Source organism: Notechis scutatus, chromosome 9 (genome assembly GCF_049901735.1).
Source record: "Notechis scutatus isolate UNSWTSFEM ecotype Mainland chromosome 9, rNotScu1.2, whole genome shotgun sequence".
Taxonomy (NCBI): Eukaryota; Metazoa; Chordata; class Lepidosauria; order Squamata; family Elapidae; genus Notechis; species Notechis scutatus.
In genome coordinates, this window is record NC_142017.1 from 7,069,848 (window position 1) to 7,096,759 (window position 26,912).

General features: G+C 42.7%; 1 protein-coding gene across 5 annotated transcripts in view; it reads right to left on the bottom strand.

The window, feature by feature from the left end:
• Positions 1 to 19,985: 19,985 nt before the first annotated feature.
• The window catches only part of PHKB (phosphorylase kinase regulatory subunit beta), a 106,265-nt gene continuing 99,338 nt past the window's right edge, over positions 19,986 to 26,912 (bottom strand). For all 5 annotated transcript variants that reach the window (XM_087971492.1, XM_087971488.1, XM_087971489.1 and 2 more), the window contains 4 exons: positions 24,241 to 24,370; positions 23,853 to 23,960; positions 22,957 to 23,097; positions 19,986 to 20,769 (listed from right to left, as the gene is read on the bottom strand). In XM_087971492.1, the coding sequence (XP_087827618.1) occupies positions 20,632 to 20,769; positions 22,957 to 23,097; positions 23,853 to 23,960; positions 24,241 to 24,370 (517 nt within the window). In that variant the 3' untranslated portion in view covers positions 19,986 to 20,631. The remainder of the gene's footprint in view (positions 20,770 to 22,956; positions 23,098 to 23,852; positions 23,961 to 24,240; positions 24,371 to 26,912) is intronic.

The following is a 26,912-nucleotide window of genomic DNA, read 5'->3' on the forward strand; positions in this document are numbered from 1 at the left end:
CCTCACTTGCGTGCTTCACCCCCGGCCTCCTTTTCGCTTGTTGGCTGCAGAAGAAATGGGCCGGCAAAGCAAGTGTCAGGGTGTGTGAGGCCTGGCTACAACTGTCCAAAGATAAATACTAGGGCAGCTCCACCCTCCCATCCCCACCCTAGCTTAATTTTTACCCATGTACTCTCGATTGGGAAGGATCTTAATTCGGGCTTATTTGGGGGGCAGGGCTTATACTGAGTGCAAATCAAGCTAGGACTTACTTTCAAGGTAGGTCATATTTTCGGAGAAACAGAGTAGGAGTAGATTTTATGCAAACGCTTACAATCCTCATTGCCTCTCTGATACTTGCTCAACAACTGTCTAACAACTTTGACATCAACACAAAGTGGAAAGCCAAATGGGCCCCAACCCCCCCCCCGGGCCCACCAACCACCCACACAACACCCCCCACCAGGGGGAGGTATCGATCAGTGCCCGTGCGGCACCTGAAGGGGGGGGGCGCCGCCCGCCCCACAGGCGGTTATGTAGATGACCCTACACAAGAGGTGCCACGTTTGACCTTCCTCGCCAGCATTGGTCAACTCTGAACAGGATCCGTAGCCAACATGGTGTCTGCCAGGACTCCTTTAAGTGGGGTCTTGTCTCTACCCCTCAGTGTGACTGTGGTGCTCCTCAATGAAATATCCACCCCATTGTGTCCGAATGTCCATCAAGAACTTACACCCAATGTCTGATTATTTTTTTCCAATATAGACCATGCTGTCTTTAAATGACTGGGTGGACTGGACATTAAAATTTGAACCACTATAAGTCCAGGTGTTTTCCATATGCTAAATAAATAAATTGTATCAGAAAATTACACAGTACAAAAAACAACAACAAAGAAAGTCGCATCTTTCACATTCTTTAGAAATTTGAGTCATGGACAGCAACCTGGGAATTATCCAAGCAATTTCTTAACATTTAACAAGTATCCAGCAAAGCATTTTTGTTATAAATCCACAGTTGATATAACTGAAATATTTACTTCTGGTAACCATTTATTTCATGAATTTATTATATCACCTAATGCACCAATAACTATAATAAAAATACATTAAAAAAAATCTTTCCTGTCATCTACCCATTCTGATTGTTAGATCTCTACCTTTTCTATATATTATTCTAATTCTTCTTCCTACTATCCCTGGATAGCACCATACCTACCAAAAACATTTTTCTTCTTCTTCTCAATTACTGATACATGTGGAGTGTTGTTGTTATTATTATTCATGGGTGCATGAATATTCTTATTAAGCTGAATCTCCTGGCTTCCTATAATAATGAGAATGCAGGCATGCAAATAACCCATGTGGATGAATGTTTATATTTATTTTTTCAAGAGTCAGATGTCACAGAATTAAGGAGGGGGAGAAAAGCCCCTTGTTCTGCTCGTGGCAATGTATCCCACTTGGATGGGGAGAAAAAGATCCCAGCGAAGGATGCTGGGTAGAGAGAGGGGGCTATGGTTTGGGTGTCGTGTCTCTCTAGCAAATGTTCTTTGTTTTATTTTACTCCATGTTCTTTTAATTGTTGTTCCTTAATGAAAAATAAATGAGGGCAATGAATTCCCTTATTTTTAAAAACAGGGTTGTTGTTTTTTTAATCTTGATGAAGAAGAAAAAACCAACAACCCCAGATGGTGTTTTTAAAAGCCTGCTCGCAAAGGCAGCGGAGAGTGATTCATTTAGTTAATAAATGATCCTAAATTATACCTCAAGGACATAGATAATAACATCTGAATTTTCAGCCTCCAGTTGAAATGCTTTTGATCATTTCTGAGAGACTGAGGAAGAAAAAGCAGTCACTACAGTAGAATTAATAACATTTGCAATCGGATGCACCTTTACACAGAGAGCAATCCAAGTATTGGCCAGGGAGGTTTACTCGTGAGCAACTGTGTTTAGAATTGCACAGAGGTTTCTAATAGCTGCATCTTTCTGCTTGGAGCACATCCGTGATGGCTCCACTTTTAAAATAAAGTAGATGCTATTATTCTTATTTTACATTCTTATGTAAAGGAATAATAAGAGCATTTCACAATAGCACCTGGCCCAAATGCAGAGATGGAAAACTCACTAATGGAAGCCCACTTAATTCAGAGACATTCATTAAGGGAAAGATGTGACCAACTGCACTTAAGTAGCTTCCCTTCTTCCCTTCCCTTCCCTATCTTCCCTTTTCTTCCCTTCGCTATCTTTCATTTCCTTTCTTTCCCAGTCTTTCCTTTCATTCTCCTTCTCCTTTCCTTTCCATTCTCTATCTTCCCTTCCCTTCTCTTTCCTTTCCCTTTCTTTCCTTCCCCCTTTCTTCCTTTCCCTTCCCTTCCTTTCCTTTCCTTTCCCTTCCCTTCCTTCTTTTTCATTCCCTTTCCTTTCCTTCCTTTCCTTTCCTTCCCCTTTCTTCCTTTCCTTTCCCTTCTCTTCTGTTCCCTTCCTTTCCCTTCTCTTTCCTTCCTTTCATTTCCCCTTTCCTTTCTTTCCTTTCCCCTTTCCTTTCTTTCCTTTCCTTTCCTTTCCCTTCTCTTCCCTATTTTTCTTCCCTTCCCTTCTCTATCTTTCCTTCCCTATCTTTCCTTCCCTATCCTATCTTCCCTTTCTTTCCCTATCTTTCCTTTCCTTTCCCATTCCCTTCTCTTTTTCTTCCTAGGGAAGGGGGTTATCTCCAATTGATGAAATTCCTCTGAAGTGGGTTGGGGGAAAAGTTTAAAACTGAGGGATGGAATCAGCCCTAGAGCCTCTCTGCAAAAAATAAGAATATGTTTTTGGCAGGGCTGGTTAGGGTGTGGAGGTCAAAGCAGAGCCTGGAGGCGGAGTCAAGAGAGGAATCAGCCTGGAATCATGATTTTCCCATAAACGATCCAGCTCTTCCTGAATTCTGTTAACTCTCAACTAGTGCCAATTTAGTGCTGACTGTTAGTTGACTAGATTCTCATGCATAGGCCTGAGCAATAAGTTAGCTTAACTGGAATTTAACTGGAATTGGACTGATGGCACTTAACAGTTCCCATTACAAAACTTGCTGCCTGATGGTGGGTAAATCCTGGATTGGGTTTTAACATTCTGGTTAGCCATTATAGGGGGTCTGCTGCTGCTTTGACAGGTGTCTTCATGCAAAAGAGAGAGAAAATGTTCCAGCGATTTTTAGGCAACATTGTTAGACTGAGCTTCCAAGACTGAAAACAGAGAGAGAGAGAGAGAGAGAGAGAGACAGAGACAGAGACAGAGACAGAGACAGAGACAGAGACAGAGACAGAGAGACAGAGACAGAGACAGAAAGACAGAGATGGAAGTATATATATCTGGCAAAATCCATTTTATTGGTTTGATTGAAATTTGTGGTCCAGTTCAGTTCCAGCTTGAATCCACTTTGATTTCAAAAATCTTTTCAATTCACTTTGAATGTCTAACCTAATACTTTCAGAGCCTGGTTATGCATTCTCTACTGCTTCCCTGAAGTGAGATTCAAGGGCTCCTTCCATCTGGCAGTCAACACCAACATAAAGTCATCGGATCTTGTTAGGCTGCTTGGTGAGGCTTGTTTTAACATCTGATGCTCTCCAATTGATAAAATAAAAGTAAAGAATCCCTTAGGTCACCACGATTTTGAAGCCAAACTTGAAGCATCTAAGTTGTTCGCTTGGAAAGAATGCAAGTCATTTGTAATTGTCTTCCCCACACACACACACACACACACACACACACACACACACAATATTTTCCTCATCTAAGGCAGTGTTTCTCAACATTGGCAACTTTAAGATGTATGGACTTCAACTCCCAGAATTCCCCCAGCCAGCATGTTAATAATAGGACCAGTGACAGAACAAGACAATTGGCTGAGATCTTGGACCATACGTTAATTAATTATAGTCCTGTTGTATAGTGGTGGGATTCAAAAAAATTTACTACCAGTTCTGTGGGTGTGGCTTGGTGGGCGTGGCTTGGTGGGCATGGCAGGAAAAGGATACTGTAACATCTCCATTCCCTCCCCACTCCACTAACCTGCTTTCCAACTTCATTCTCCTGTGCAAGGCAACCAAAGAAGACCCAGCCAATCAGCTGGGACTCAATGAGAGGCAGAGAATAGATGGGGGTGGGGGCCAGTCAGAGGTGGTATTTGCCAGTTCTATGAACTACTCAAAATTTCCGCTACTGGTTCTCCAGAACTGGTCAGAACCTGCTTGTTCTGACCAAGGCTTACAAGACCGTAATTACACACATGCTTATTTTAAAAACAAGTCTTGTTTTATTGCAATGCTGGGAATTATTTTTATTCCCAGCCGGTAATGACTCTCAAACAGTCCCTCAAGATAAGCACCCACCTTTCTTTCCTGTGAAGTGCTGCCAATAACAGAAGTGTCCAATGAACTAGGGAAACAAACCAACTGAAGTACAAAGAGTTTCAAGGATTAGTCTAAACTGAACGAACGACTTTGCTTCCTGCAAAGGTTTCATCGCCTTTGTCTGTCCTTTATACCTTAGGGGAGGGGCAATCAGCTCCCAGCCTTATCCCGAGTCACCCTTTTTGTTTCAGCTGCTCTCACCTTCTAGCAGCTCTGTGCACATGCGCGCTGGTAACAGGCTCTCCTTGCTCCTCTGCCTCACTGCTGCCAGACTCCGAAGGCTCTGGAGTCAGCACCCCACTCCCAGATGGTCCTGGCCCCATCTCTGCACCGGATGTAGGACCCTCGTCCGAGTCCTCTCCAGACTCCTGGACTGATCCCCTTTCTTCCCCACTGTCCGATACTGCTGCCATCTGCTCAGGCTGCCGATGAACCACAACACTGCTGAGTACCACATCTGGTCCTGTAGGTTGAGGAATCAGAAGGTACATATAATCCTCTATAATCCAGATGGGTGGGGGATTCTGGGAGTTGAAAGCCACACATCTTAAAGTTGCCAAGGTTGAGAAACATTGGCCTATATGGAGTAGGGATTTCTGGGTTCTCCCATTCCCAGACTAACCAGGTTGGCCTCTGCTTAGCTCTGGGGAGATAAACCAAGGTTGGCTAGGCACCGCCATCTGCTGTGCCCATTATTTGAATAGCTCCAATCAATGGATTGTTTCATGCCTTGAATCTACTTGTACGGCGTTTGAATTATATGTGCCTCCTGATTCCTCAACCTACAGAACAATAATTAATTAATTTATAGCCCAAGAACTCAGCTAATTGTCTTGTTCTGTCACCCGTCCTATTATTAACACGTTAAGAGTTGTGTTAATTTCACAGATTGTGAATCCATTTGGAGGAAATGAACCAAACCAAGTGTGCACTTCAGTAATACATTTTCCCCCTACATGGTGCAGCACGCTACAAATGGATTACAAGTCTGAGAATTGTTGGTTGCGCCAGAAGCAGTACTGAAAATTATTAGCCCCAAATCTTAACAGATAACAGACAATCAGAGTTGGAAGGGACCTTGTAGGTCATCTAGTCCAACCTCCCTTGCCACAATTGTTAAGTGAATCACCGCAGTGGTTAAGTTAGTCAACACGTTGGTTAAGTGAATCCATTGATTTCCCATTGATTTTGCTCATTGGAAAATCGCAAAAGCAGATCACGTGACTCCAAGAGATGGCAACCATCATTAAGTACATGCCAGTTGCCCGGCTCTGATTTGGATCACGCAACCGTGGAGGTGCTGCGATGGGCATTAAACGTGACGAAAGGGTCGTAAGTCACTTTTTTTTCAGTGCCGTTGTAATTTCGAATGGTTCACTAAATGTAAGTCCGAAAGATTACCTGACAATAAATCTATAACAACTGCATTGGCAAAACCTGAAATCGTAAGAGAATATGAAAAGCTTAGGTCAGAGTACTCAACCCCGGGGGCTGCAACCTACTACTGGGCCGTGGGGTATTCGAAATTCGACAGTGTGAGTGGTTGGCTGAAGCATGTGTGTGTGTGTGTGTGTATGAACAGGTGCAGCTCAACTTCCACAAGCATTGGGCCGGTGAGCACTTGTGCAAATGTGTGCCAGCCCGTCACTCATGTGGGCCCAGTTCCCTTCTCCTCCCCACCCCTAGCTGAGCTGCCAAGCCACAAAAGTTAGGGACCGCTGGCTTAGGTGACTTATATTCAGGTACTTAAATGATCCTTTGTCATAGACCACCTTATTAACCTGTGTTTGCACACCAGACTGTAGAAATCTACTCACAGGTACTGCGGCCAGGTAGTGCACACATTTTGCAAAGTGGTTTTTCTCTCAAGACGTAAGCATGAAATGAGCGGACCTCTAGTCCTCATGAAAATGCATAGGCAATTTTTCACTTTCCAGCTTGGGAAAGTAGTAGCTCGCGGTGCGTTAAGAAGAATCCCTTCTTTTCAGGCAGTGGCAGTGGCAGCATCCTTTGGCAAACCTCAATCCCGAAATGTTCTCTCTCAGTTTCCCTCCCCCTTGACATTTATTTCCATAAATGCAAGGAAGAGGTTTTTGTCAAGCAGCACTGGGTTTTAGTGTCACCTTGGTTCAGTTTTGTGCTGCTCCTGTTTATATATAATAATGCAGTCCTGGAAACATGAGACAGAGAGAGAAAGAAAGAGAGAGAGGGAGGGAGGGAGGGAGAGGGAAAGGGAGAAAGAGACGAGAGAAAGAGAAGGAGAGAAGAGAGAAAGAGAGAAAGAGGAGAGAGGAGAGAGAGTGGGAGAAAGAGAGAGAGAGAGAGGAGAGAGAAATAGAAGGAAAGAGGAGAGAAGGAGAGAGAGAGAGAGAGAGAGAGAGAGAGAGAGAGAGAGAGAGAGGCAGAAATTCCTTCTTGCCTACCCATTTATTTAATTTGGAAATAGAAAACCAGGAGAAGGATGGAGATGAAAGTTTTCTTTTATAGGCATGCAGCTAAATCCACACTTGCTTGTTCTCAGATCAGGCCAGGATGAAAGAATGGTCTGGTTTTTTTTGCCTTTTTTTTCTGCCCTCCAATCCCCTGAGAGACACTCATTAGCCTTGGGGATTTTAACTCAGCAAAAGAGAAGTGTCAGGAAAAGAAAAGAAAAAAAGCAACGAAGTGACCAAGGCAAGAAGAACTGTAGAAACACTGCATTATTAATCAACACATTGGGTGCAACTTTTCCGCGTCGCTGGAAGAGCCCTTGCTAGTCACAAGTTGTCACTTAATGCCCATCGTTCTGGCTAGGTTGGCTGTCATCTTCCTAGGAGATCTGTCCTCGTGCGAACTTATTCTTTTGCAAAAGAGAAAGAAATAAGGAGAGACCAAGAACCTGCCCCAGGCTGTTACTTTGAAAGCATATTCTTTGGAAACAGAATTGTGTGCCTAAAGTGGCCATCAGGAAAATTGTCTAGTACAGCCGTGGCAAACTTGTTTTTGATTTCACTTAACTGCTTGTTTACCTTAGGACAACCAATAAGGACATATTTTATCTCCTTCCTTAGCCCTGTAAGGTAGCTTATTTATACGGCGCTTTTGCCCGCCGCCATCAAGAAACTCTCGGCAGGTTATCAAAACGCTAAATGCCCACAAAACAACCTCAGTTATATTTAAAAATCAGCAAACGATGAAACAGCAGATCAAGTCATCAAGGAATCAACCCAAAAGCAGTAAAAGGAGATGGAGATGACTGCTAGCTGGTGATACAAAATCCGAAAGAAGCCAAGAGCTAAAATTCACTTCCAATGTAATTTTGGAGGCTTCAAGAAATGGTCTCAAACATGCACCAAAAGGCAAGACAAGAAACAAGGGATGGAAACTAACCAAGGAGAGAAGCAACCTAGAACCAAGGAGAACATTCCTAGTGGTGACAGCAATCAAACAATGGAACAGCTTGTCTTCAGAAGTTATGAGCGCTCCATCACTGGAGGCTTTCAAAAAGAGATTGGACAACTATTTGTCTGAAATGGTATGGGGTCTCCTGCTTCAGCAGGGGGTTGAAGACCTTCAAAGTCCCTTCCAATTCTTATTATTCTATGTTCTGTGTTCCATGGTTCAACTGAATGCAAGACCAAAATAGACAATGATTTTCTTAGAGGGCTACCTCAAGATTTACCACCGAGTCTGGATGCCTGAATTGCCCAGCCAGTTTATGAAGGTCAAAAGAGGCATCCATTGAATAGATCGCTGGGAAATTTGGTGTTCGTGTCTATATATCTTCAAGTTGCCAAGTTTGTGATCTAACAGATCTAACAGATAATCAGAGTTGGAAGGGACCTTATAGGTCATCCAACCCGCTAGAGCAAGAAATCATTTTTTAAAAAAGCCCCTTGTATTACAGATCCCTGTCTCTTCGATTGGCCAGCTTAATGTGTCTCATTCAAAAGAAAAACTCTCTCTCTCTCTCTCTCTCTCTCTCTCTCTCTCTCTCTCTCTCTATATCTATCTATCTATCTATCTATCTATCTATCTATCTATCTATCTATCTATCTATCTATCTATCTATCTATCTATCTATATGCAAAATACCACTCACACATTATCACAAAATCTCCAGAACTGTAAAGCTTACAAACTTGAAATTTGGCACGTATGTTCCTCTTGGTTTCTAGGTGCTCACTAAGAAAGGATTTTTTGAAATGATAATCAGAGCATTAATATTTCCTATATTATTATTAACACGCTCTGATGCTAAGGAGTTCTACTCCCCCTCCCCAACTGAAAACAAATCTGTTCCAAATGCAAAACACAAGCAGAGGAGGAGTTTCAGTTTTAGTTTTAGTTTCACAGCACCCAGCAGCTTTAGTACAGAACAGTTGAGCTAAGCCACGCCCAGGCTCCTTGCTGTCTCCTTCTTGCTCACACAGAAAATACTGCTTCAGTTTCCAAACAGCCCTCAACTTTCTCACACACTGACAGGATGCTAGCCGGATGAATACTGATGGATGCTGATAGGCAGAGGCACAATTTTTTTTCTCCTTATTTTCCTCCCCAAAAACTAAGCCCGATCACATAATTTCATAACAAAGCACGGGCATAGAACTAGTAATAATAATAATAATAAAAGAATAAAGAGTGAAAGAATGGAGAGATAAAAATGCTGGCAATGCTTCTATCCCATTGTTGAATTTTGAACACTAAAGAGCTGAACTGAAAGGCATGAGAAAGGCAATTATGAGACAGTCAGGGTAGTTTATCATGGATCTTTACACATCAATAATCCCCCTACTTCTGACTCTGGGAGCTGGGGTGGTTTTATAATCTTCTCAAATTACAAAGAGTGGTTAAAGCTAGATAGAACTGTAACAATTATCTCAGCCCTTGTCTCTACAATTAAAGCACACACACACACACACACAAAAGTACACCATTTGTTCAGCCTGAATAGCTGGTTTGCTGTACACACCTCTTGTTAAAGACCTACAGGGTTTCAATTGTTCAGGGTGCCATGTACAGGTTAAACGGCAGTCAATTAAGCGATAGTTCAATGAAGATCACTCCTATTTAGGAAGTGATAGATGCTCGTCCAATCTTCTGTACGGACACGACTGCCATTCTGAGAATAAAGGAATCCCAGGTGCAAATACCTGTTCTGAGCCAGGCTTAGCAGAACCAAGAAACAGATTCTTTGTCCCGAAAAATTTAGTTACTGTGAATTCATGGCATTCCCACACGGAAAAGTCCCAGCAATAATCCTCCCAAAGGTTAATTGCAAGAACACACTTGATCAGTCCTTGGATAGTTGCCAGGCTGAGGAACTCTGATAAGCAAATCTTCCAAAAGAATTATGAACTAATTGTCTCCTGCAACCACCACTTCCCCTTTTGCTTCTATTTATTCCCATGGGAAGGGCCACTCAGTGTCCATGTGTACCTTTTGTTCTGCTTATTACTGTCAGGATGGGTATAAAGCAGACAGAGCAACTCCACAAAAGCATCCATACAAAGTCTTTTTTTATTGGTTCATTAGGCATCCTTTTCAACTCACATTTAGGATGAGGTTCTTCTTAATGTCCAATCCTTTGCATATCTGCATTATGGTGCAGAAAGATAATAAAGTCTCATCCCCGTGATGATTGAAGCAGCTGCATGGTAATGGATTCAGGCAAGAGTGAGGGAGCCTCCCCCAACCCAACAAGGATCAATTTAGTGCCCAAATCCCATTAATTCTAAACTGTCTGGACAGCACACCTTTCCTTCCGGGTTGCCCCCCGCCCCCCATTCCTTAATTGTTCTCCTCTCCTGACAGCTCTGCGCATACGCATATCTGGAACAGGCTCCAGCTGTTGTTTTTCCCTACTTATCTCTGACTCCATAGGCAGCTGGGAGATGTCAGACAGCCCTGGCCCTATCTCTGCTTCCTAACAAGAGCATCCATCAGACTCCAGGACTGGACCAAGTTTCTCCCCAACTTCCTCACTGTTCGAGTCTGCCACCAGCTCTCCTGGCAGCTGGCAGGCCACAACAATCCCTAGGAAGCCCAGAAGAGGAGGAGAGAAAAAGGAACTGTACCTCACAATGGTAGAGGCAACATACAGGAAATCCTTGAGGTATGACAGTTCATTTAATTACCGAAGTTACAATGGTGCTGGAAAAAGTGGCTTATGACCATGTTTCGCACTTGTAACCTTTGCAGCATTCCCCCTGGTCCTGTAATCAAAATTTGGATGCTTGCCAAACTGGTTCATATTTATGACGGTTGCTTCTGAAACTTCCCCCATCTTCTCCAATTTAAAAAAAATGAAAAATCGCCAACATTTCTTAAGAACACACAAAATATCCTCAAGGTATTGCAAATTTCCTTTAAAAAAAAAAGATTATAATGTAAAGTAAAAAAAAAAGCAAAATAGTAGGGAAGATAGAGGAGGGAGAAGAGAAGGGAACTATCATGCCCCTGTTGGAGTCTGAATCCGAGGAGGAAGCCAAACAGCTGATAGGGAATGGGAGTGTGGCTCCATTGGCTGTGGAGGAAACTGGGGAAGGGCAATGTCCAGCTGGGCAGAGCAGGGGAGAGGTAAAACAAGGGAGAGGGAGTTTAGAGGAAGACCCAGGCCCACCCCCCTCTTCATTCTAGGGCACGCAGGGAGGAACAGAGAAGAGAGCAACGTGGGTTGCATGGCTTACGGGGGAGGAAAGAGCCCTGATTCTCTTCATTAGCCACAGCTGGGAAGAGAGTTCAAAGGAGATGCATGCTGAATGCGGCAGCTGCTGGGAGCAAATATGAGTTTAATCTTAAGTTGACTTTGCTTATCTGGGTTCCTGGCAACTTCCCAACCATGTTGAATTACTGCCATGCCTTCACGTCTGGAATTCTTGCTCCTGCCCAACTGGACTTTCCCCAGTTTCCTCCACAGACAACGGAGCCACACTCCCACTCCCTGTCAGCTGTTCACCTTCCTCCTTGGATTCAAACTCTTGACAGGGGCATGACAGGAACATCGTAGGAAAAAGGGGAAAAAAGAAAGAAAAGGCGTTGACTTCCAACTCCCTTTAGCAGAATAGAATAAGATCATATTAAACTTCAACTTTTTATTTTTACATAATAGTATGAACGTGTCATTTCTATAACGACAAGCCTATCTAATCGGTACAACCCAAAAATCAAAGTTTCATTTCTTTTCCACCTCGAGCACAACATCCAGAAGTAATTTCCAAGTAGAAACAAAAATAATTGTGGTTTATTTGAAGATGGCAGCTCATTTTGGTTGAGATGAACTAGAAAAGGGCTGCCCAGTTTAGACTAAGCCTACATAAATAGGAGGTGAACAGATTGAAAGGTAGATCTGATACGGCTTCGCGTGCCCCCGAGAGACACGACACCTGGGGACATCTCTGTTTCCAGCCACTTCTAAAGAATGAAATGGAAAAGCCAGTTCTTGGATTAAAAAGCAGGCCTTAGCGATTGATTCTCAGCTCCCCGTGGTGGGAAGCAGAAGCTTAATTTAAGAACCACGGTGCTCAATTGGAGAGACAGTTCTGAAGCGTTGCTGCAGGGAAGAGAAGGTGAGGAGACAACTTGAAAGGGCAGTGATCGAAAATACGACAAACCATTGGGTGCTTTTATCTGGGGAAAAAAACGTTAAAGAGAAACGGAGGAGAAACCCGTTTATCACCCAAGGATGAATAAAACATGCCTTTGGAAGGAAGCCCATGGCTTGCGGGTTTTCTTTCAGGAGAGAAGCAGCAGGCCGTTGGGTTGGAGACCTGAAACAGCAAGAAATCTCAACCAGCACAGTATTGTTGAGCTGAGCTGGCTGATGAGTCACTTCAAATGAACCACCAAGCAGAGCATTTTCCATTTGAAGACCAGCTGCTGTTTGACAACAACAAGGTTGATAGAAGTTCTCACTGGCCACTTCAGGGAAGAGGGAAATGCTCTTCAAATGACATGATGATGGAGGCTGAATTTGGGAAAGGGGTGGAAAGAAGCAGAGGCAGAAGGAATCCGGTGTACGGATTCTGGGCAGCGCTGGACAGTTTTCACAAGCGGAGTTTTTTTATGAAGAAGAGCAAAAAAAAACCCACCTTAAATCTTGTTTTGAAATTAAAAACAACTGCAAGAAAGAGACCCTCTACCGCAAAAGACTGCAGAAGGAAAGGAGAAATCGGCATTCTTTCGAACACAGGGAGAGTGAACAAGCGCATTAGAAAGCATCTTATTGTTCTGAGTGCTTTGGATAATCTGAATACTGGCCAAAAACAAAAAATCAAGCAGTTGTGTTCCCCCCCACAAAATAAATAAATAAATAAAGTTGAAACAGTTGCTTGATGTATGCATACAAGCCCTTTAGCACCCTTTTACAACACCCACTCAATATTCTCTTCTTAGAATACAGTATGTACCACCGGGAGTGTGAATTTTGATTGCAGTTGTAAGATTCCTTCATTCTAGAGTTTGCTGAACTATACCCAAGTGGGAGTTGTTGACAAGAAAGGGAGGCATGGTTGACAGTGGGATACACAAAGATGAACTACAGTGATGGGGAGGGGGTTTTTGGGGGGGAGGAGTGGGGGGACTTCTAACACAGAAGACATATGTATGGAGTAGGATCTCCTGTTTGGGCAGGGGGTTAGATTAGATGACCTACAAGGTCTCTTCCAACTGTGTTAATCTGTTAACCTGTATCCATAGCATTTATATCTTGCCCTGGATAGCTTGAGGTGATGTATAGGAAGGTGTTCCCTAATTTTATCCCCAGTAACATGCTTTGAAGTAGGTTGAGTGGAGGAGGAATGATTGACCTAATACCACCCGACACAGAGATGGGGCCAAGGCCATCTGAGAGTTATGTGCTGACTCCGGAGCCCCCAGTGTGACAACAGCGAGGCAGAGGAACAAGGGGAGCCTGTTCCCAGTGTGTGCTTGTGCAGAGCTGCCAGAAGGCAAGAACAGTTAAGACAAAAGGGGCCACTCGGGAGTAAGGCTTAGAGATGATTGGCCCCTCCCATAAGACATAAAGGAGGACTAAAGGGACATGAGCCTTTGCAGGAAGCAATTTTGTTCAGTCTGGTCAGTTTAAAATATTGACTTTGTGCTCCATTTGGCCTTGTACAGATAATTGGCAATTTAGTCGTTGGCAGGATTTCAAGGGAGATAATGTGGGTGCTTACCAGCCTTATCCTGAAAAACTGTGGCAGACTTCTGTTGGACTATTCATAACCTGTTTGGGACACACACACACACACACGCTTGCAATTTTGTGTGGGTCTGGGTGTATGTATATATGTATTGAAGTACTGATGACAGGTGGACCAAGGCAGTCATAGAATGGATCCCACTTGACAAAAAGCATCCATGAAAGAGATCTAAAACAAAATGGAGAGCCAACATCAGCGGGCCCAACTGGCAGAAGAAAGCTCGAGACCGCATTGGTTGGAAACACGCGGAAGAGGTCTTCACACTGCAATGGATAGACAATGGCTGGAATCAGTGGCGGGATTCAGCTGGTTCACGGCGGTTCAGGAGAACCGGGCTGTTAACTTTCTGAGCGGATTGGAGAACTGGTTGTTGGAAGAAATCATTAGGGCAGAGAACCGATTGTTAAATTATTTGAATCCCACCACTAGCTAGGATGATGATGATGATGATGATGATGATGCCAGTGTGTTCACTGAAAAAAAGTGACCATAAAGGTTATCTTATCTTCCTTTATCTTATTTGGGGAAGGTTGACATCAGATGTTGGAATGTTGGATTAAACTGCAAACTTGGATTATCTTTCATGTATCATCAGTGAAAATAATGCAGGGATGGCAAACCTGTGACTCTACGGTTGTTTTGGGGTGCCATCACTCTACCTCTTTGGATATTGGCTATCTGGAAAGGATGATATTCAAGCCCAATTAAGTTGCCCCATCCCTGAAGATCCCCAAAAGTGACTTTGGATGATGTCTATGTGGTCATGTAATTCAATCCACCCACTTTATGGCTTTCTGAGGGCTACAACTTCCAGAGTTACCATGAAGCATGGCTAGTAGTGACAGCCCTAATATATAAAATAATATATTCAGGCTGGAGGAGGTTAACCAAGAAGTAATTTTAGAGGTTCTTCATTTTTGAAGAACCCTTTTTTTTTTTTTTTGGAGAACCACTCAACTACATAATAATCATCTGAAAGAAGAATGATGGCAAATTAAACTTACATATTTTGGATATTAATTGAAGCACATACTTGGGATGTGAGAGTCTGTAATAGTCTTATAAAGAGTGATTGCTCAGGGGCAAGAAAACAGAGAGAAGGATTTTCATCTCTGAGCTAGTACCGTGCACAATATGACCCAGCAAATTAGCAATCAAAATTCATTATTAGAGACGAGAGCATGGTAGAGGGATCTGGCTACAGGAAAATCTATCTTAAGCCCTAAGCTTGAGTGCCAGCTGAACAAAATAACAGAAACTCCAGAGCAATTGGGAATACCTCTTTAGATGCCTTCCCTGGGTCATGAATAGTAATCATGAAGTATGACTCAGCTTACCTTCTCCAAGGAGGGGGAAGGGGAAGCAGGAAGAAAGGGTTAGGAAAAAGATGGAAAAAACAAGTTCTGGGGAAGGAAGGAAGGAAGGAAGGAAGGAAGGAAGGAAGGAAGGAAGGAAGGAAGGAAGGAAGGAAGGAAGGAAGGAAGGAAGGAAGGAAGGAAGGAAGGATCCAGTAGCAGAATTCTGTGGAAGATAAGCCACATCCCACATTTATCTCTTATATTTATTTCCTGTTTTTCCTCCAGAACATCAAGGTGCAAAAATAGCACAACTTCCTCCTTCAATTTAATTCATGACCACCACCTAGATGGAGATCGAGTCGAGGTAATAAACTGGCCCAGGGTAACTTTATAAGCATCCATGAACCTGAGTGTTTTGATCCTAATTCAATAACCAGACAGAGGACAATAACTGATCTTCTCGAAAGTCAAAAGTAAAGGAGTGCTGCTTTCCAATGGGCAAGATTGATGTCAGCCCTACAAGAGAGTCTAGACAAGAAGTAGAACCACGTCCACCAGCGCTACCTTTATTGCAAGGTTACAGTAATGGAATCCTGCAAGCATCTACCATTCAACTTGGCTAGGGCAGCATGTTGGGAAGAACATGAATTGCTGAGGGCAGATGGAGAACATTTGGATGAGAATCATGAAAATGTGTCCGTGTACCACTCTTAAGTCCCATTCCAAATAAAGAAATGTAGAAATAAAAGTAGGATTCTCCTAACACTATGGAGTTCTCACACTTTTGGCAAAATGCTCCCGGACCAGGGATGAGTTGGCTTTAACATAGCTCCGTGGCTTCACACGAAACAGGGTGGCCATTTGAGACCTACATGTAGCAAAAGTGAAATTGACTTTTGAATGGGGAGAAAAAGAAACCAAGAACAGCCCACCCTTAACAATTTACACCAGGGGTGTCAAACTCAAGGCCCAGGGGGCTGCTTTGATCTGGCCCATGGGGCCACCTTGGAAACAGTGAAGGACTGGCCCACGGTGCCTCTTGCCAGTGGAAACGGAGCTTGGGAGGAGTTCTGTTTTCGCAGGCAAAGGGTTGCAGGAGGCCTTGGTGGCTGAAAACGGAGCTCGGGAGCCTGTTTTTTGCTGGCAGAGCACAGGAGCCCCCAACACGAGTCATCCTGGCCACGCTCACCCGGGCATCCAAGCTGAAACACAACACTGATGCGGCCCTCAATTGAAATTGAGTGTGACACCCCTGATTTACACCACCAGAGAAAAAGGAGGCAGATTTGTGGGATAGATGAACAATTCTGGACTGTATGCATATACAGATCCCATTTAAAATCCCACTTCATAGGCTTCCTTAGTTTGAAATGGGCAAAAATATGCCGACGAGGCAATCGTACAAAAAAGCTGGAAGAAATAGATGGTCGTAATCGAGATCACTGGAGCGTCTGGGTCAGCGATTCAGCCCGCGAGAACTTCAGCCAACGCCGGTACATCCTTCATTTGTCATGGAGGTAAGGAGCTGCCTCCACAAGCTGCCCTTCTGTAAAAGCCACTTTTCTGCCTGTGTTGCACAAGTATCAAAAAAGATTAAAGCCCTTCCCTCTACACACCCTCTCGGAATAGGGGAGAGCTAATTCTAGTGCTGACAAAGCTGAACTTCACTGGTGGAGACGTGCACATTAACGTCCTTAATGGTGAAAAATCACTGGATAGCAATAGCTTAGACTTATATACCGCTTTACAGCACTTTACAGCCCTCTCTAAGCGGTTTACAGAGCTAGCATATTGCCCCCTCCCCCCCAAAAAAACCTGGCTCCTCATTTTACCCACCTCGGAAGGATGAATGGCTGAGTCAACCGTGAGCCTGGTGAGACTCGAGCTGCCAAGAATCCTGTTCTCCAGCTTTTGTTGTCTAGTCGTTCTCCGTGCACTTCTGAATCCTCCAACTTGGGCAATTTTTAAGTCTTGTGGACTTCAACTCCCAGAATTCTTACCGTCCAAAATATTTAGAGGAAATCAGAATTGTCTGGCATTGGATCAAACTATGCAGCAACGCAGTCTATACAATTGGGAGAAACTATGTTATAAAGTCCCCCTTCTTGTCATATTTGAAATTTGAGTTTTTAAGACACGGTGGTCCTTTGGTAAATAGAGGGTTTTTTTCTCTCTCTCTCCCTTTCTCCCTCCCTCCCTCTCTCTCTCTTTCTCTCTCTCTCTTAATTTCCATGCCTCAGATCCTTATAAGCTGTTGAAAATCTTTCTTTTTTTAAAATGCTTTTTTGACTGCTACGTTCAATGAACAAATGGTGTGTGCATGATATAGAAATCTACAGATTTCACGGCTGGGAAGTTAAGATCTTAGTGTTCTCATGTTTTGTTTAGCAAATGGCCATGTCCTGTTAATTTTTACAGCATCATTCCTGCAGCTTTTTAATTATCTGGAAACGGAAAAAAAAAAAACCTCAGACAACTTATTATTTGTCTTAATAGCCACACTCCAAGCATTCTACAATCCAAAATTATTTTTGGATACGCCTAACAGATCTGAAAATTATTTTAATGAACAAGGTAATTGAAGGGAGAACAAATGAGCCACGCCAACCAGCCAACATGGCACAAGAAACTGAAAGTCAATAACAGGGTTGGAAGGGACCCTGGAGATCTTCTAGTCCAACCCCCTGCTCAAGCAGGAAACCTATTTTACTTCAGACAAGTGGTTGTCCAATCTTTTCTTTAAAATCTCCAGTGTTGGAACATTGGCAACTTCTGGAGGCAAATCGTTCTATTAATTAATTGTTCTGTCAGGAAATTTCTCCTTGGATTCTAGGTTGCTTCTCTCCTTGATTAGCTTCCATCCTGCCATTGCTTCTTGTCCTGCCTTCAGGTGTTTTGGAGAATAGCTTGATTTCCCTCTTCTTTGTGGCAGCCCCTCAAATATTGGAGCACTGCTATCGTGTCACCCTTAGTCCTTCTTTTCATTAAACTGGCCATACCCAATTCCTGCAACCATTTTTCATTTCATTCTGCAACCATCAATGGAGCAGTTTAGCTTGCTTATCAATTTCAGTTATCGATAAGGACTTTGGAGTCAAAGCCATTTATAAGATCAAATACCACTTTTACAAAAGCCAGGTGGACATTACTGTAGACCATTGTTAAGCGATCGAATTAAACATTGAAGAAGTAAATGCAATCTTAATCGCACAGATCAAACCTTTAGTGCTTGGTCAGAGAACTTCTACTGCCAGCCACACTGCTAAATACATGATGCCCAAATATAAATTGTGTTTTATTGTTCTTTTAAAAAAAATTTTTTTTCTTCTTCCCACTACTTTCTTCATTTTCAGCGTGCTTTTCCTTTTCAATATAGCCTGATCATCTTTCTAGAATGTTCTTGAGATTAGAGAAAGCCAAAGCTACCTCTGCCTTATGAATCCTGAACTTTATATTTGGGATCAAAGTCAGGTGCATGGCTCAGCCCTGATGGAAAAAATACACAGAGGATTTGATCAAGAGCGGATTTGGGTTCACAATTCTTTTTTCCTCCTCACTGAGGAGATGAGAGCAGGCGTCGCTCTTTGAACGCATAAAACAGCAAAGTGCCAGCCCGCTCTAACTAGCTTCCTTCGCTGAAAATCCTCCCTCCAAAGATCTACTTTGGGAATAATTAGCTTGGTGCACAGAAATTGCAGATGAGGTAGTCACAACCTTGCTGGTTTGGGTTTTTTTTTTTTTTTTTTTGCTGTTCGGACTACAATGAGTAGGAATCCTTCCCTTACAGAGACAAAATCAACAACGGCAAGAATTCTTCAACTGGGTTAAGTTAGGCTATAAATGGGATTCTGAGGGAAGACCCGCACCTTGGAAATAGAGAATCTGGCTTGTGAACAAAAGGTTGTGTGAATAAAGGCAAAGGTGTCCTGGGATAATGGTGCAAGATCCAATCTGGATCCATCACCAGGACCAGAGATTTAGTCTTCTGAGCTTTCAGATTTGTGGTGGAGTTCATCCTCAGAGAACGTCCTTCTATTGGGATATGTGCTTTGGGCTATTCTATGCATCATATTTATGTGGTGCCTTCCTATTGGTTGGTTTGTATATTGATGGTTGGCGATTGGCTGTTGCTTCCTTGCATGTTGAACCTCCAACTTCCTTGGAGGAGGTTTCTGGAAAGAATGGGAGATGAAGAGAAGCTGTGCCTTGAGGTATTCCTCTTGGAGACTTCAATGAAATGGATATTGACCACGCTGGCCAAGATGGCAAACCATCTATATACAGTATATATAGGTGTCCAATCTTGGCAACTTTTAAGACCTGTGAACTTCATGGCTGGCTGTGGAATTCTGGGAGTTGAAGTCCATGAATCTTAAAAGTTGCCCAGATTGGATGCCCTTAAGTCGATACCTTAGGAGCGTAAGAGCCATCTTGATTCTGATTAAAGGTCTATTTAGCCCAGTATTTTATCCCATAATGGCCAATCTGAAGGCAGCAGATTCTCCAGGAATGATTCTAATCTGGTTTTGTTTTGTTTTTTTCATTTTAAATTCTGGAGTTTAATTATCCACCATGTGAAGGTCTAATTTATGAAAACTGTACACAGAACCTAGACTTGGATAATCTCTAGCTCTCCAATTCTTGCACTCCTAAAATTCCTAGCCATCTCAAATAATAGGTGATAGATGGTGAGGAGGGCCTATGCTGAAGAAGATTAGAACCTGAGACTTTTCCCATTGAACCAATGTGTTTTATTTATTTATATGGAGGGAACTAAATTCTTTTCCATTGTGCTACTCTGTCAATGTGAGTAGAAATCACATGTTTGAACATGGATTCCTTCCCCCTTTGAGATGGAATCTGCTTTCAATCTAGGATATTATGCATGATGTCTCCTAAAGCATCTCTCCCTTTCTCTCTCTCTCTCTCCCTCCCTCCCTCTCCCTCTCTCTCTCCCTTTCTCTCTCTCTCTCTCTTTCTATCCTGCTCACCTATACTACAAGTTGACTCCGGGCGGCTTCTATGCTAGGTTGAAGGACAAATCAAGATTTTCTTTTTTTTAAAAAAATACTCATTTGCTTCCAATTTTCAACTCAAGAACGCAGAAACCCATTACAGGCAAATCCAAAAGAGTATTTAATGCAGAGTTTTAATTTTACGTTTAAGCTTTATCGATGTCCTCAAATCCAAAGATAAGCCTTATTTCTTCAGAGTCCAGAAATCCTCCAGCTTCACAATGATGGATCGCTTATTTTTTTTAAAAAAACTGACGTCTTTACCGTATTCAATTTCCGTAAGGAAGCTTGTCAGTAACTAACACCAGGACAAAGGAAGGAAGCATGTGTGTGTGTGTGGGGGATGATTAAAGTTACATTAATTCATGATTGGATGAATAAATATAAAGCTGCAATTCACCTTAAGCGAGGCTTAAACTCTAGACGGGAGCTTAGTTATTGCTTCTAAATAGCTGTCATTCTCAAGCAGCGTACATATGGAGAGTATCAGGCATTTACTCAGCCAACAAATAGCCATGATGGCAAGATGGATATCATTGACTGCCACCTAGGAGCTGTAAGGGGAATATGTCCCTTAATTAAATATGCTTTTTTTTGTTACATGAAACCAACTGGACAGATTGTTGCTCCAAGCAATGGAGCTCTTCCTAATGACTATGCATCACAGTGTCCAAACAATGATGAGAAATGAAGCTTCACATGCCAAGAGCTAGAGACTCATGGCATTCACCTGGCTCCCACCATCTTCTGCTCCAGCTGCTTTAGCTAATGGAACAAGGGTCTTCTGCGGTAGGCTTCACTTCGCCTTCCAGCAATAAATTCATCACAGCTTTTGTCAAATAGCTGCACGTCCCTCTTTTCCCCAGTGGTGGGGTGTTGTAAAAGGAAGTCATGTCGTCCTGCACAAACAGACAGAGTCACAACTGTTGATGGAGAAGTTCAGGCTTAGGTAATAACGAGAAGAATCATGCAGATGGCGCCTACCACCAGCAAGGCTAGCAAAAAATGTTTTAAAAATAGGTCTGCCAAATGTTGGAAATGTGATCCAAAACTGGGCACATATTATCACCTGTGGTGGACATGCCCAAAAGCAAAAAAAAAAAAAATGGATGAAAGTGCATATTTGGTTAGAAAAAAATGTTAAGATTCTAACCCAGAATTATTTTTGTTAGGTATAATGCCAGAAAAATATGATCAAGTGAATGTCTATTTGATATTGCCTGTCTTAACAGCAGCAAGAATTGTATTTGCACAACATTGGGAAAGTGAGCAAGCACTTACAGAAGAAGATATAATTTAAAAAATATTGAACTGTGCAGAAATAGACAGATGAAAGCTGAAAATAAAAGAAGACACAGAATATTTTCAAACTTGGGACCTATTTTACCAATGGCTGGATAAAAAAGGTAGAAATTAGGAACATAATAAATAGTACTATGTAAACAAATTGACCCAGACAGTTTGCCATTCATATAAAAAAAGAGAAACATGCAGATGGGATGGGTGATTGACAGGACAAAGCAAGCCCTCCACATTCTCTATCTTAAATTTTTTTTTAAAGAATATTTTGGATTTCGACCAAAGAGGATGGGGTGGGAGGGGGAATATTGGGGCGCCATGAGAAACACAGGAAGGAAGATGTGTATAACAAGAACAACCATCACAGAACAGAAACAGAAACAAAAAAATACCTGCAGGCATTTTTGGAAAGATCTGTGTTGAATTCAAGGGAAATGATGGTCCCAAACACAATGAGTCAGAGATTTTATGTTGCTGTAAAGAACAGCTTTACCCTGGCAAGGCAGCAATTCATCATCCTCTAGGCCACCAGTGAGTCACTCTGTCCCTGGTGTTGGGGAGAGCTTGTCAATTGCAATTTGTGTTTGGTGCAGAGCTATTGTCCCACTGCAAGGGCAAATGCTATTGTGGCTGCACCTGCTTCCAATGACAACACACCCTCCCCCTGGGCGGGCTGAAGCATCCTTGGCTTTCTGAAGTGCCGGTGGTAGGGAAGAGCTCTTCTAAGCTGGAGAAGAGGAGGCGGGGGAGGAACCTTGGAGCAGAGGAAAGAAAGGGAGGAAGGAAGGAAGGAGCTGATGAACAGAGGTGGAAGATGACAACAAGCAGGGTGAACAAACAACATCAGGAAAGGTGGAAAGTGGGCATGAAGAATTGGAAAACCCAGTTTTGCAAGACACCAAGGGCTCATGTCATCTAGCACCAACGTCAAGGAACTTTGGGATACATGTTTTAAACGTGGACCCATGGACTACACAGCCCCATCATAGATTTTCTCCAATGTATAGAGGGTACACACTCAAATGTTGCAGATCCATTTCGCACGAAAGAGTGTGAGAAAGCTCCCATCGTTTTAGGATACTGCTCTACAGGAAGACAACAGTGGGATGAGCCGACTTTCAAGCTGTGCAATTTGACAGCTGTCACACAGGGTGATACATTTATGAGCGATTGTCCATCAAGGGCATTTGCAGCTAAGACTTTAGTTGCCTTTAGGTTGCCTTTAGATGGCTTTGGACAACTGGAAAGGGATTTTTTGTGGCAACACAAATTTGTTCTTTGGAAGGTTTGGGCCGGGGGAGAGGTAGGGTCCAGATGAGATTCTTAAACCAGGGAGGTCTATGGCCGTTTGGCAATGGTTGCCTTCGTGTGTGTGTGCGTGTGTGTGTGCGCGCACGCGCATTAAAATGCCAAAAGTTGCTTTCTGGAATGAATTCTCCACAAAAAAAAAAGGAATGGGGAGAATAATTCAGTGACCGGGGCTGCACAGAGATCTATAATCGATAACAAGGAACAAAATATTTCTTCCCTCGTGTTCTCAATAGGGAGCAGCCATTTTTAACTTTTGAGCTCCTTGTACAGCAAGACAGAAAAGCCAAATTCCCATGAGCAATTAGGTAAATAAGTGATGTTGTTTAGAATTTTAGCTAACTTTTTCCATTCGCTAGAAGAAAACATGGAAGGCTTCACAATCAAAGCAACATTTTCGTTTGCATCAACCAGAAAGACAAAGTGAGACAGTGGGAGGTCATGCAGAGCACAAACTTGGGAATAAGGATGATACTGACTTGTTTTTCAGTGCCTTTGAATTGATTCTGATCTTTCTGGAACTGATTAAACGATTCTTTCACCAGTTTGTCCAAGTCCACTTTATCCTGAAACTCTAATTCGGGATTCCTTTCCAGAATCACAGAAACAACCATCAACAACTGGAATGGGGTGGAGGGAGAGAAGAAGAAAATTTCAGAGACGCCCTGCAGCAAATTGAGAAGATGTATACTACAACTCCTACTACTATGGTAGTTCTTATGTTTTGCTGGCCCATTCAGATGGTAAACGTTTTAAATCCTAGGGATGGCTGCAATAAATAATATTTCTCAAAATGTAATGTGAAAGCATTCTTAGAAGATTGCAATGGGGCTAATACACTGTGTAAAACAAGGGAGGTGTTTTAATTCTTTGTCTGCCATATCTGCCAGGTTCAGCCAGTCTTTGGGCTAAGAGTGGGCTTATGAAAAACTCCTTCACACGAATGCCTGTTCAAAGGTTCAGTTCAGAATCTCATCCACGTGAATCTCTAACTAGTGAACAATGATCCATACAGGTGGGTTCCTCTTCTGACACTGGTACATTCAGGGTACAACAACTATAAATATACGATATCAAGGATAGTTCTAAGAACATCAGGGATGGGATTCTACTGGTTCGGGTGAACCGGATATTACATTGGCATCTGGTTCACCGAACCGGTATTTGAAGCAACCGGATGGCCCCACCCAACCCTCCCAGAAGTCTCCACGTGGCCCATTTTCAATGCAGGTAAGTACAGAGTCCATGCAGAGGCTCTGGGAGGGGAAAAATGGCCCTCACTTGAAATTCGTTTACTGCTCAAATAGTTCTTTTTTCTTTTTGAAGGAATGAGCAGATAAATCATTTCATTTACTTAGCACTGTATGATACCAACCTCTACAATCATTTGCCTGAACTCTGGTTGATCTATGCTTCTCAACATGTCCTCAACCAGGAGAGAAAAGTTCATTTCATACATTGTCATGTCAGACAAAGTCGGTTGCTGCAGAAAAAAAGGAAGACGGAGAATCTAAAGTGAATTTCATTAGTGGCACTAAGCAACATCAAAGGTAATAGACTTTTATTGCTGGTTAGGCTTGGCACCCAACCCTTACCACTGTGTGCTACAAATTCAGCTTTCTCACCAAGGCAGATGGCCGGTCAGCCTTTCCTTAAAATAACTCCCTCAAGCACAGTTAGCAAGAAAGTGAAATTACAACTCCTAGAAATGGAAAAGGTTGCAAAGGGAAAACATGGTCTGAATCCCACAGATGTGGCTTTACCTGTGGCAAGAAATTCCCAGCTACTATTAACCCGTTGGGTGTCCTCTCCAAAATTTGCCAGACCCTGTCATAGAATCCACTCGGTGTTCGGTTCAAGGAGCCGTCGATCTGACGCCGGTTCAACCAGCATCTACAAGGGGGGAAAAACCATTTAAGTAAAACAGATGTTTCCAAATTGAAATAATGTAGGCACGAGTCATTACACCAGGTTGTTGGGCTTTTGTTTAAAGGGAGTGAGAAAGTGAACACGAATCTCTGAGGTGCAAAACATTCTACAGAATGGTGCATTTGAGGTAAATATTTGATATAAAGGTAGTCCTCAACGTATGACAGCCCAACATTTCTCTTGTTAAGTGAGCTTTGACCCACTTCATGACCTTTCTTGCCACCATTGTTAAGTGAATCACTGCAGTTGATATAGCACTTAGACTTATATACCACTTCACAGTACTTCACAGCCCTCTCTAAGCGGTTTACAGAGTCAGCCTCTTGCCCCCAACAATCTGGCTCCTCATTTGACTGTCCTTGGAAGAATGGAAGGTTAAGTCAACCTGGAGTCGGTCAGGATCAAACTCTTGGTTGTGGGCAGAGTCAGCCAGCAATACTGCATTCTAACCACTGTGCCACCATGGATGGATGGATGGGTGGGTGGGTGGATGGAAGGAAGGAAGGAAGGAAGGAAGGAAGGAAGGAAGGAAGGAAGGAAGGAAGGAAGGAAGGAAGGGCCTCTTGACCCCATCAATCTGGGTCCTCATTTTACCCACCTCAGAAGGATGGAAGGCTGAGTCGACCCGGAACTGGTCAGGATCAAACTCTTGGTTGTGGGCAGAGTCAGCCAGCAATACTGCATTCTAACCACTGTGCCACCATGGATGGATGGATGGATGGATGGATGGGTGGATGGATGGAAGGAAGGAAGGAAGGAAGGAAGGAAGGAAGGAAGGAAGGAAGGAAGGAAGGGCCTCTTGACCCCATCAATCTGGGTCCTCATTTTACCTACCTCAGAAGGATGGAAGGCTGAGTCAACCTGGAGGCGGTCAGGATCGAACTCCTGTTTGTGGGCAGAGCTAGCTTGCAATACTTCATTTTAACCACTGTGCCACCATGGATGGATGGATGGATGGATGGATGGATGGATGGATGGATGGAAGGAAGGAAGGAAGGAAGGAAGGAAGGAAGGAAGGAAGGAAGGAAGGAAGGAAGGGCCCTTAGACTTATATACCGCTTCACAGTGTTTTCCAGCCCTCTCTAAGCAGTTTACAGCGTCAGCCTCTTGCCCCCAACAACCTGGGCCCTCATTTTACCCACCTCAGAAGGATGGAAGACTGAGTTCACCTGGAGCCTGGTGAGAGTCTATCTGCCAAATTGCAGGCAGCCAGCAGTCAGCAGAAGTAGTCTGGAGTACTGCACTCTAACCACTGTGCCACTGAGGCTCTTGATACGATATGCAAGTAACTCGGTTGTTAAGTGGCTTCCTCACTGACATTCTTTGCCAGGAGATTGCAAAAATGGGAATTCCATGACCCCAGGACACTGCAACCGTCATAACTTAGGAACTAGTTGCCAAGCCTCTGAATTTTGATCACATGACCATGGGGATGCTGCAAAGGTTGTAACGGTGAAAAATGGTGGCAAGTCATTTTTTCCAATGTCATTATAACTTCAAATCATCATTGAATGAACTGTTGTAAGTCAAGGACTACCTGTACTTATTTTAATTTTTTTAGAAGTCTAGTTTAATATTACAATTCAAGAAGGCATTAAGGACTTTTTTTTAACCTACCCAGGCTTTGTTTATTGTTTTATCTCTTTTAACATTCCAATTCTTTAAAACTGTGTCATTTTAATAACATTTAAATATTTGTTTTAACCGTTTCTGCTCTTTTACTTACACTTTTGTAAGCCTCCTGAGCTATTAAGGGTGGAGATGTGTGTAAAAAAAAAAACCTTCCAAAATTAATACAAAATGCTCAGTTTTTAGCAGACAAAATATTTACTGAACGGTATAAAGATTTTTGATGCATTAAACTGCTTTATCTAAGAGAATAAAGGCAGTGGAACAAAACTGATCTCTTTGGGTCACAACTGAAAGTTAATATGATGAATGAATTCAAAGCTTTGAATAGTTGAAAGTTATCTTAGCTTTTTCTATTTTCACACTCTTGTCAAGCCATGAAAATTAAAGCACAGCTTTTAACTGCACTTTAATCTTAGTTCCCATTGCCCTTCCAGCGTTAGAAGGATAATTTATTTAGGAAATTACTGTCACAAGTTCTGTTTAGCGAACGTGTAGGATGAAATCTCATTTTAAAATAGCAAATTGGGGAAAAGATATGTCCCTTCTTCAGGAAACCCACTGAATTAAGAGAATATAAAAAGGCGGGGGGTTATTTATTTTTTTGCCCAAAATGGCAGAATTTGAGCAAAGGACATAATAGACATCATTTTAAACCATCCATTAAGGACTTGATGTAAATTGATGTAAATGATGTCACATCAAAATCTGAGGTACTCAAATCAGGGGCCAGAGTATTTTTGCAAACTGATGCAACAGAGCTTCATTTATTGGCACGCGCAACTACAGTGGTCACAACCTTTTCACTAAAAGAAGGCAGAAGAGACCCCAAGCACACAAGTTATAGGTTAATATACCCTCTGAAATGACACAGTGC